At 43.8% G+C, this 12,059-nt stretch overlaps 1 protein-coding gene across 1 annotated transcript in view; it reads right to left on the bottom strand.

The window, feature by feature from the left end:
* The window catches only part of ITGA5 (integrin subunit alpha 5), a 33,449-nt gene that overhangs the window by 9,292 nt on the left and 12,098 nt on the right, over nt 1-12,059 (bottom strand). The window contains 16 exon segments of the mRNA XM_074270123.1: nt 2,847-2,952; nt 3,043-3,123; nt 3,278-3,357; nt 3,778-3,870; nt 4,009-4,159; nt 5,141-5,208; nt 5,988-6,125; nt 6,646-6,800; nt 8,842-8,897; nt 9,132-9,233; nt 9,411-9,456; nt 10,249-10,440; nt 10,955-11,140; nt 11,143-11,162; nt 11,745-11,797; nt 11,934-11,990. Coding sequence (XP_074126224.1) covers nt 2,847-2,952; nt 3,043-3,123; nt 3,278-3,357; nt 3,778-3,870; nt 4,009-4,159; nt 5,141-5,208; nt 5,988-6,125; nt 6,646-6,800; nt 8,842-8,897; nt 9,132-9,233; nt 9,411-9,456; nt 10,249-10,440; nt 10,955-11,140; nt 11,143-11,162; nt 11,745-11,797; nt 11,934-11,990 — 1,584 coding nt within the window.

Raw genomic sequence — 12,059 nt, 5'->3', positions numbered from 1 at the left:
AGTCTCTCTTTCCCTCACCCCATGATTACTTATTATTTCTCAACTTCTTGCAGCCTAATTTCGTCACACTGTATTGAAACTGTTTACTCTAAGATCATCAACAACAACAACAAAACAAGTTTTTCATGACTAAATCCAATGGCCTTTTCTCAGGACTCATCCACCTTGACCTCTGCAGATTTTAATACTGTTGAGCATCTCTCAGCACAAAACACACTCTTCTTTATCATCTGGGACACTGCTCCTTTTGATTTTTCATCTACCTCTGTGACTGGTCTTTTTAGCCTCCTTTGATGGTGCATCTTTTATCTCCTTCTGAAACTTAGGTTTCCTCTAATGATTTGGTCTGAACTCCTTTCGATTCATTTTTTTAACATTCTTTCCCCTAGTAAATTCATCTCCTTCTAGAAAAGTTCATGTCTCATTTCTACAAAGACAACTCACACATATATGTATATATACACACATGTATGTATGTATGTATGTCTATGTCCAAATTCCACATCATTAGTTGCCTGACAGTTAGATGGCCTTTTGGCTCAAACTCAGCAAATCCAAAGGACTTCCCTCCTAAAGAGACCTGGCCCCTACACATTCTTATTTCTGCTGTGCAAAGTAGCCCAAGGTAGCTAGGAAAATGAGGCTAGTGGTTGAGCTTAAGAAATATGAACTGAAATGAGCCAAGCTGGTAGGGTGCTTCCACCACGTCTGACATCAAAAATGGTGACCCTCAGGAGAGTGGGGGGGCATCAACATGGCTAAGGAAGGATAAACCAAGCCAGGATAGATGTAAAAAATATAAAAATGGAGCAGGTCAATGCTTCCATGCCAATGTTTAGTGATGGAAATAGATCCATTAGGGGTCTGTGTAAATTCAACTGGTGGAATAAACAATAAGACTCGATTCCCATTTTTGCAACTTCAATGGTTACAGGATCATAGAATTAGAGCTAGAAGGGAGCTTAGAGATCATTTAATCTAATCTCTCTCTCTTTTTTTTTTTTTTTCCTGAGGCTGGGGTTAAGTGACTTGCCAGGGTCACACAGCCAGGAAGTGTTAAGTGTCTGAAGGTCAGATTTGAACTCCCGTCCTCCTGAATTCAAGGCTGGTGCTCTATCCACTGCACCATCTAGCTGCCCCTCATCTAATCTCCAAACTTTACAGCCAAGGAAACTAAGAAAGGTCTAGAGAGATGAGATACTTGTCCAAGGCCATACAGGCAGTAAGTGGCTAAGCCAGCATTTGTAGCCAGGTCTCTTGAGCCCAAATCCAATGAATTAATGCTCTTGCTACTGGATGAGGCTATGTTCTTTGTCCTATGTGATATTGTTTGTCGTCCTTTGTTTTCAAAAAGGATCAATGTCATTACCAGTGATATCTTGATTAGCTGCTGAATTGAAGTGAGGAAGAGTTGCATGAAGTCATCAGCCTCACTGCTGCTTTTGGAGTCACCACTGTCCAGTGATAAAACAAAAGTCCCAAATCAGGGTGACTGGGGATGGCCTGGGACGCATTGGATGACCTTGTCGTGTTCACCTTCAAGCTCTAAGTGCTTCACAGAGCCTGCTTCAGTTAGTGTCATAGCGTTTGAAACGAATCGTTCTCATCTGTCCATTCCACCAGGGGGATGTCTTCACATGCTTAGGGTAGTTAGGATGCTAACTCACCAAGGGATCTGAGGATGGTCAGTTACTCTCAACCTGGTTTAGCCTGTCTGCCAAAAAGATTTACTTGGAGTGGTCACCGTGCACGCTACAGGTTCTTGGAACCACAGGTGAGAGTTGAGTAATGGGTGGACGAGCAGTCTTGAAAACACCTCAGCAAGCCCTCACATCATTGAACATTTACCTATAACATCTCTGAGTCTCAATTTCCTCAACCATAAAATGGGGATAAAACTGATTTCTCACAACTGCTTCTAGCTCAGATGACACAATATTTCCATTTTTTAAAAACTGTAACTATAAAGTATCATGTAAATAACTCCTATTAACTTTGTTTCCTTCTCTCTGATGCCCCTGTTCCAGCACTTTATCATCACTGTTCTTCAAATCCATGACATTCCTGGCATTGTCCCTTCCTCTCCACTCCTAGGAGCACTGACCTCCCTTAAACCCCCATGGGTAGCCTGTAGAATTGAGCTGAATCTCATCTGTCATCCACATGGCCCCCTAGGTCACCCCCACCACTCTTCTGTGTGCCATTTATAAGACCACGGAGTTTAGAGCTATCAGAGTCCATAGAGATCATCTCAAGTTCCAAACCTTCATTTTAAAGACTACTTATGAGTGCAGGAGACTTTCTGTCACCTGACAGAAAGAGGGTAGGTTCAATATATATATTTTGATGTGTATGAAAGCATACTATTTTCACCTTTTTTGGGGGGGTTGTTTTTTCTTTCTCGGGGTTTTTTCCTTTTGTTTTGTTTTTTCTTTCACAATAAGACTAATAAGGAGATATTTAAAAATGATTGCACATATAAAAGGTCATTCTTTTTTTTTTTTTTTTTTTTTTTTAATGCAGAGAAGGAAGGCCAGGAAGAAGCCCAGTCAAGCAAAACAGTTCTGTATGCTATGGGTTGAACTTTTATATTTAAAAAGAAGAATAAGAAGTACTTCATAAGACACCTGCAGTTTCACACATACTCATCTTTTTCAGTTCTACTGCACATATGGAAATACCCATTTGATTTGGTGTTTAAGGTCAAAATGAAAAGAAATTTTAATAAAGGAAAAAAAAATGAAGATATTTGGACTAAATGATCTCTTTGAACTCTTGATTTCAGCTCTTCCCCAGGCTTCTCCCCACCTCTTCCACCACTCCAGCCCCCCGGCTACTTTTCTTACTTCATAGACATGTTGGACCTCAGGGCCAATGTTATTCTCTTCTTCGGGTAGATCTTGGGGTTGCCAGCCACTTAATGGGAATAGCACTGCCTCTGGCTTGGACACCCTGAGAAGAGAAAGAAGGTCAGTATGAATCCCAGATACTTTTGGAAGGTTCAGCCCAGTCACCAAGCTGGATCTCTAACCTGTGACTTACCAGTTCAGGGAGACCTGGGCCTGAGCCTCCACAGAAAGCAGGAAGGAAACCATTTCACTCTGAGAGTTATTGAGATTCTTGCTGCAGGAGGGCAGAACAAAGAACAAAGAAGGGAGGGGAAAGAAAACAGAAGATTGTGAACTGGAGACAGAGAGGCCTTTGGTCCAGCAGAAGCCCTCTTTCCCTGCTCAGTCCACTCCTTTCCTCACATCCTCAGGCCCTGACCCCATCCTACCTGTGAATCTGGAAATCAAACTGGATATTTTTCTTGTTGTCCCGGAGATGAGGGACAGTGAATCGAAGGCCCCCCCACAACTGTAACCATAGAGAAAGAAGGAGGGGTCAGATTGGTCAGGCTCAAATGAGAGAATGCACGTAAAACCTTTTGCAAAATTCAAAGTACTGCATAAATGTCAATGCATTTGTCCAATGCATAGAAAATAAAGAAAGATGTCCAGCCCAATCCCTTTTTTTCATCATCCCACTCTCCTTCCAGTCCCTTTTCTTCCTCCTTTCCTCCTCCTGTCAGGCCTGTCACTCCCATTTCTAATCCCCTCCCTCTCTCAGGCCTTGTCCCACTTCCAACTAATCAATCAACAAACATTTATTAAAGGAGGCCTGTCTGAAGAATACTGTGCTGGAGCTCTTCCCTTGAGCTCTCTCATTCCCCAGTATACCTCTCCCTGGTCCTGGCTCTTGTCACCTTTGACCTTGTCCCTGCCCCTTCCCACTTACACTGGCTCCGGCCTTCATGGGGTTCCCCAGATCACAAACAAGCTGACGGCTCTGATTCACAGCAAAGTAGTCACAACTTAGGCTGGAGAAATTCTAGGGGGGAAAGAGTCGTAGCACTAGTACCGTCTCCAGTTACCCTGGGGGGTCCCCATCCTGTCCCTCCAGCTCCATCCCAGCTCTGGTTTTCCCATTTGGTCATCGCACAGATCCCTTGCCTTGAGCCCTGCTCACCCCGGGGTGTCGGACCAGTCCTGAGTACTCAGCCTCTGGGGGGGCGATGACACGAAGCTCAGCCTCATAGGCCCCTCCTTCTCCCAGGTTCTGCGCATGGAAGGTCAAGTTCAAGGCATTCTTGTCCCCCAGGAACACTTGATTCTGCTCCCTGGAAGAAGGGAAGATGGCAGTGCAACATATTAGGGTTTGGGTGTCAAGTGGAAATCCCCCAAATTTTGGCAAGAGACCCAGGCCTTGACTCATAGTCCTTCCTGGTGGCATGAAATCAACTCCAGAGCAGAATCAAATTAAGCCAGCTCCATCTTTACACAAATGAGGAAAATTGGATTCCATGATGGGAAAATGGCCTGTCCAATCTATCAACAGATCTGGAACTCAGAGACCCACCTAGGGCAGATCTGCTTTCTCTTCCAATGTCACCCTCAAGGATCCCACTTCTATCTCTGTTCCTTCCCCCAATGACATGCTCCCTCTACTCCCCTCAAGAGTCAGGAGGAAGCCAGGGATTATGGGCAGTGCCTCTGGAGTATAAGACAACAGTTCTCATACTTTCCACCCTCAGGACTCCTTTATATTCTTAAAAATTATTGAGGATTCCAAAGAGCTCTATGTAATAATATTAATATAGTTTTGAGACCTTGTGAACTCCAGACTTGAACACTTTTGAAACTGCTGTTGTAAGGGGACATTTCCCTTTCCTTTCTCTTCTCCCAGCACTACTGCAATGACTTCCTTCTGTGTAAGGAACACCAGCCCACTTCCCAGTGGGGCCAGAACTCCTACTTATGGCTCTGCTGGGACTGGGATCTTACAAGGCACCAAACATTTAGAGCTGGAAGGGACCTTGGATGTCATTTTACAGACAAGGGAACTGAGGTCACAAGAGCCTGCCTTGTCTCACAAATGGCAGAAACGAAAACTTCTAAACCCCAGAACGGCATCCACACCATCCTCTCTCCTCCCAAACCCTGGACTGCAAGGACCCAAGCATCCTGCCTCCAAGGCCTTCTAAGCCTGTCAACATCACCTTCTCCAGCCCCAGCCCCAAGGTGTTGCTCTATCCTCTGGCTTCCAAAGCCCCAAAGAGCACGGAGAGCCTCGGGTGTTGGGACATTCCTGCCTCACTTACCCGTACACTTCTAGTTGTAGGTCAGGTACACAGATGTTGTCTTCTCCACAGTCCAGAAGAATCTGGGCCTAAGGAGGACAAGGAAGAGGAAGGAAGAGGGAAAGTTTAGGATGGGCCCTTCTAATTGAATTTCTCCCCTGAAAAACCCAGCCCCATCCTCCCACAGGCTAACTGTAAGCTCTCTCCCTTTCTAGTGTGCCGTGCTCCTAAACTCCACTTCTTCCTTCCTTCCTCTTCCATGTCATCCTCATCATCATCTTCATCACCAACACCATCATCATAAAAGTACTTCATATAATTTATATTAAGCATATATCATAATATCACCTGACATCATACCATAACAATTATAATTATGTTATATATTATAATGCTGCTATTATATAGTTATAAAACTTACCATATTAACATTATTTATTATAGTAATATATCATACATTAGATATATAACATATATAACAATAACATGTATATAAAATATATAATTTATATGTAATGTATAAATTATAAATAGATATAATTATATATACTATAGAGTAATGTAATTATAAAATGTTTTATATAAACAGGGCATCCCATAAAGCATAGTGCTTAAAGCTTTAACAGCTTACAATTGCACTGAGCCTTGTGGGCCACCCTATATGAGATCATTTGAGTCTCACAACAATCCTATGAGTTAGGTGCTATAGATATTATTATCTTCATTTTACAAACGGGGAAACCAAAAATCACCTAGTTAGTAAGTAATAGGGTCGGAATTTGAACCTAGACCTTTATGACTGAATTCCTCCATTTTCTGCCCTCTTCTTCCCACTTGCTCTCTGTGAAGGCCTCTAATCCCCTCATACCTTGTCTTCAATTCGGCTCTTGCTCTGGTAGTGCAGCACCGGACGAAGGCCATGGGTGTCAGGAGGTGCTTTGGAGTCCAGTGAAAAATTGAGTGCAATGTGGATCGGGGAAAGTTTGTCTCGAAATTCTGATTCGTTCTAGGGACCAGAGTGTGGGGGATTGAATAAGGATATGTGAATTCTGGCCTCAGCTCCTAGTTATGAAGAATAGCACCTTCCTTCCCTTTCCCTCCCCATGCAGCCTGTTGTGGGATGGGACACTGGAGGCCTGAGTCAGTATAGGATCGGTTCCAGTTTTAGTCACTAGATCCTTAGGGTATTTTCCTTAAGCATAACCAACTTATCTAGCCTACTGTAACATTAGCCAGAGGTCTATTCCAATTGAAGGATATTTCTTCTTCAGAATCCAGACACCAATCTCATTTCCCTAACTCCTTCCCACTATAGTAGTCACTTCCCATCCCCACCAACGGCCCTAAGTGCCTTCTGGTCATTTTCTTTCCTTCTTCATGTACAGGATTATTTATTTATTTTTTTGCATCCACTCTGCCAATTTTTGTGATTGTAAAATTTTTGTCCTGCCCTCAGAAGGAGAGCTCTAGGGCATCCTTCTTCTCTAATTACCCCCTATGAATTGGACTCTGGATGGTGGCCATACCCGAAGGTAGATTTTCATTTCCTGACAATCCTCATGGGCCCCGTTTTGGATGAGGAGGGTCTTGGTGTAGGATGCCTGTTGTGAGGCCAAAAACAGTGCCCGACGAATGCCCCCTTTCTGCTTCTGCCAGTCCAGCTGGAGCTCTACGGTGAAACCTAAAGAAGGTAGAGGAAGGGAGGGTCATTTCCTCCTCTTCATCTTTGCTAGCTGATTTCCCTTTTTCTTTTTGTTATATTGTTGGGGGCTTTTGGAGGGAGTCAATTGAAGTTAAGTGATTTGCCCAGAGTCACACAGTATCTAAATAAGTGTCTGAAGCCACATTTGAATTCAGATCCTTCTATCTACTAATTTCTTTAGCTGATTTTCTTTCTTTCTTTTTTTAAATAATAGCTTTTTTATTTTTCAAAATACATGTGAAGAGAGTTTTCAACATTCATCCTTGCAAAACCTTATGTTTTATATTTTTCTTCCTCCCCTCCTCCCCTTGACAGCAAGTAATTCAATATAAGCTAAACATGTGCAATTCTTCCAAACCTATTTCCACATGTATCATGCTGCACAAGAAAAATCAAAACAGAAAAAAAAATGAGAAAGGAAAAAATAAGCAAGCAAATGACAACAACAAAAACCGTAAAAATACTATATTGTGATCCACATTCAGTCTCCATATTCTCTTTCTGGATGAGGATGGCTCTCTTCATCACAAGATTATTGGAATTGGCCTGAATCACCTCATTGTTGAAAAGAGCCAAGTCCATCACCTAGCTGCTTTTCTTAAAGAGGGAGGTGGTATCTATCCCATTGGCTCACCAGAGGTAGCTGGTGTATGATTCTGGGCAAGTTACTTAACTATTATCTGCCTTAGTTTCCTCAATTGTAAGATGGATATTCTCTCTTCCCTTCTTCCCTTGGTTTTTGTGACACTGCTCTCCTAGTTCTTCCCTGTCTCTGGCTTTTCCTTCTCCGTCTTTTTCTCTGGATTTTACCCTGAGTCACACCTCCTCACAGGGAGTGTTCCTTCAAAGCATGATTTGGGGTCCCTGTATCCAATCTCACTTAGTGATTTCATCAAATCCCATAGATTCAATGATCATCAAGACTTATTCTCAGTCTTAATTAGTCCCAAATTTCTCTTGACTTCCAGTCTTGCATTACCAACTGCTTATTGGATCTCCTGAACTGAATGTCCCGTAGCCACCTCCAACTCACATGCCCAAATCAGAATTCCTCTTTCCTCCAAGCATTTTATGCTCCCTGGTGCCCCTGTGATTCCTGAAGTCACTCTGCCTCACAACCTTTGCATCATCACCTGTTTCTCCCATGCACTCATTCTACATACCCAAATTGTCACTGAGTCTCATCACTTCTACCTCACAATATCTCTCATCTAAGCCCCCCTTTCTCTCTAATTAGCACAACTCCTATCACCTCACACCTGGACTAGTACAATAACTTAAAGGTTGTTTTCCCTGTCTCAAATTGCTTTCCACTGCAGCCTATTCGCTATTCAGTGGCCAAAGTGATCTTAAAGTGCAGGTCTAATGATCCCATCACTCTCTCACTCATTAAACTCTAACAGTTCCCCATTATCTTCAAGATCAACTATAAAATCTTTTGCTTAGCTTCTAAAGCCTTTTACAACATTCCTACCTTTTAATGTTTTACTTCTCTCTAGATATTCTGGATCATAATCCAGTAAAACAATGGGCTTTTCAACCAATCATTAAACATTTATTAATTATCTACTATGTGTTAGCATTGTGCTAAATGCTGGGGATACAAAAAAAGGCAAAAGTCAGTCTCTGCCCTAAAGGAGCTTCTTCTATTCCTCTCCTCTCCTTATTCCATTTCTGTGCCCTGACAGTCCCCCAGGCCTGGAATGTTCTTCCTCCTCAAGTCTGTCTCCTGGCTTCCTTCTAGGATCACCTCAAATCTACCTTCTAGAGGAGGTCTTTCCTGATCCCTTCATAGCCATCACCTTCCTTCTAGTTTTACTTCCAATTTACGTTGCATCCATCTTGTAGATTAATAGTATTTACATGTTGTCTCCCCCATTTAGACATGAGCTTTTCAAGAGCAGGAACTGTGTTTTATCTTTCTTTGTATCCCAGAACTTATCACAATGTCTGTCACACAGTCAGTGTTAACAAACGCCTATTGACTGAGCAGCCTTCTAGGGCCCTAAGGGATTCTCACCAATGGAGTCTGGGACGTGTTTTCCAGAAGCATTGAGGCAGAAACTCAGGTTGATGCTGTAGAGAGATAGAAGTAGATTGATGGACTCAGCCCTACCGGTCCACAGTCCTCCCAATTACTTCACACTTCCCTCCCCCCAAGCCAGCTTGTCTCCTCAGTCCCCAAAGGCACAACACTGGTCACGAATTCTATCCAACCTCACCCCAAAGCATAGACCCAAGGATCTGCTCCCCAGAACTGCTTCTCCTCTCAACTAGGCCCAAGTGGGATCCGCTCCCCCAGCACTATACCAGGACATGGGGTTTCCTTCCAAGTTGCAGCTTCGTTCTTCAGGATTGAACATGTTAGGGAAGATGGTGAGGGAAGCACTGGCAGAGATGATCGGACGACCCCTGATTGGAGTTTCAGGATGAGGGAGAAAAAAAAGGATGTTCAGATCTCTACCTTGCTCTCCAGCCCCCTGAAATCAGGGGTTCAGAATCCTGGACTTTAGGCTCTTTGTACTCCAGCCAGTCACCTGGACTCCCATCTCCCCCAATTTTCTGATGTCCCCCATCTCCCTACTATACCTGTATACAACTGCTTTGTCCACACCAAAGGCCCCCACAATCAGGTCTGGAAAAAAAAAAACCACACACACACACATACACACAAAGAGTGAGTGAACCCTGAGCTTCTGAATACAACAATTTGCTATTTACAAAATCACATAATGGAAAATAACAAAGAAGGAATCAGAATATAGCTCAACACTTGGACCAATTATGAATTCAGAAGCTGGGATGCATGCTTTCCACTTTTCAGCAGAGGGGTAGCACAATTTGGGTGGGAAACATAGCATGCATTTTCAAATATGAACAATGCACTAATTTGTCTTGCTTGGGATGGAGACAGGGAACAGGAGCCTCCCCTTGACCAATGGGAGAATCCCACCTTAACTGAATCTTACTAAGCGGCCTTCAGGTTAAGCAATATAGACAGCATCATCAGAGTTACGATCTGAATGTGTGACCCCAAAGCATCTGCCTTATTTTGTTTTTCTATGCTTGCTTGTTAGGATGAGGATTATACAGGAAGATCAGTGAGATGTGCAAGTAACCAAAAAAAAAAAAACGTGCACCATTAAGCTTTTTATAAAGAGGTCCTCACTGAGGGGATTTAGTGTTCCCCCTAATCTGAAATTGTTTCCTAAATATAATGGAGCTCTGGCTGGGGGATGTGGCCACCTGGTGGCCATAGTTGAAAATTGCACTTGAGAGGTGGATTTCCTCAAGGGGGAGAGGTGATCTGGGAGATGAGGATGTAATATTGGCTCTTTGACAAAGAATTTAAGCGCTCTTCATTAGGTGTTTGAATTCAGATGGGGGGGATCCAGATGTTTAGAAAAGGGGATATATTTGCATTCACCTGGATATCCATTGTTATCCAGGTCTCGAGCCCCTCTGAGAGCAAAGCCGAAAAAATCAGGGCTATGCCCCGGTTGCCAGAGGGGTAACAGCACCTGGGAGGGTTTTGAGCCCAGCCCTTTGGGACCTCCTGGATACACGAACACCACTCCTTGCTGGGTCTGCCCCCCAAATGGGGCTCCAATGGCCACATCTGAAATACATACGACATGCCCTATTACCACTGAACATTGCTGCCCACACTAGCCCTCAGCAGTATCCTTTAGATCTAAATCCCTTCTCTTCTGTTCCCTTAAGTCCTGCGCATCTGGCCCCCAGCTCCATCCAGACCCTCAGACTCACATGCTTAAACTTTTAAATCTCTCTCTCTCTCTCTCTCTCTCTCTCTCTCTCTCTCTCTCTCTCTCTCTCTCTCTCTCTCTCCACTTCCTTTGAATTCAGACACTATAACTTCTCAAATAAAAGTGTCCATATTCCATCCTTCTTCCCTCTTCTTCACTGCCCTTAGAATAGGTCTATACTCATCTATCCACATATATTGCCACTCAAAGAAGCAGAATTCCACCATCCAAATGCCAGGCTCCTCGGGCCCCTTGATTCCTGCTTTTCCACCAGATTCAGGTATCTAACTCTTAGTCTCCCCTACTAAGTTCTCTCATCTTCCTCAAATCTAAGTGTGTGGGCTCTCTTTGCCCCAAGGCTCTCACCATTGTAGCCATCCTGGTCCAAGTCTCCCAGGGGGGATAAGGAGCTACCAAACCGTCCAAACTCATCAAGTCCTGTGAGGGTCAAATCCGGCGTAGGCTCCATGCCTGATGGGTGCTGGAGGTAGACATATACTCTGCCCACTTCCTGAGCTTGTCCATCAGCTGTCCTCTCCATTAGCAGTGGGCTCCTACTAGAAGGTCGTCCAACCTGGCCAGGGGAAAAAAAATCCGAACTCCGTGATATTTAATTCCTAGCCCTCCTCTTCTGGCAGAGTCAGAAGAAGCTATGGCTGAATCAGATGAACTCAGAGGCTTGTTCTCAAATCCTTACCCACCCTTTGTAAATCCCAAGACAGGAAGAAAGCAGCAATCCCTACTCCCTCTCAACTCCAACCCTATGCCCCAGCCATAACTAAGTCAGGATAACTGGGTTGATGCTCCGGAGTACTGAAATTCAGTGGCAGATTAATTATTATCCACTTTTCATCTGGTCAGAAGCTATTACAGAATGACCTCCTTTACCCCAACCTTAAGCTGATCTGTAAATGTGCTCCCTTCTGCACCCCAATTCTCCATGCTGCTGGACCAGTATTTACGCCAGAGTCATAGACAGTAAAGGCCAGCATCCCACAGTTTCTATTTCCCACCCACTTTTATGGTGCTTACCCAGACCCAGAAATCGTCAGACACACTGTAACTCGACTCTAACACAGTAATGTCATTTTGGTCCTTTTCAAAAACAAAGGACAACAACCAGAAATATTAATGAAGGTTCTTCCCCTTCACTTACCCGTCCCCATTGATGTCTGTGGCAGCAACAGCATAGCCAAAATAGGAGGCCATCTGGGGAAGGGGATAAGACTGGGTAATAAATATATTTTTTCTAGAACACCAAAAGGAGAGATAGGGGACAATAGGGACTAGGGGAAGGAGAGCAGAAGTTAGGGATGCAAGCAAATGATTAGAAAGTTGCCCTCACCTGTTCCCCTGAGAAATTGTAGAGGGACTGGACATCCGAACCATCGAGGATGGTGACCTGGGTGATACAATGAAATAGTTGCATTGGTCTCAACATATACATATTGGGACTTCTAACACATCCAAA

This window comes from Sminthopsis crassicaudata, chromosome 5 (genome assembly GCF_048593235.1).
Source record: "Sminthopsis crassicaudata isolate SCR6 chromosome 5, ASM4859323v1, whole genome shotgun sequence".
Taxonomy (NCBI): domain Eukaryota; kingdom Metazoa; phylum Chordata; class Mammalia; order Dasyuromorphia; family Dasyuridae; genus Sminthopsis; species Sminthopsis crassicaudata.
The sequence above is the reverse complement of the archived record's forward strand: the minus strand, read 5'-3'. Positions and strand labels throughout refer to the sequence as shown.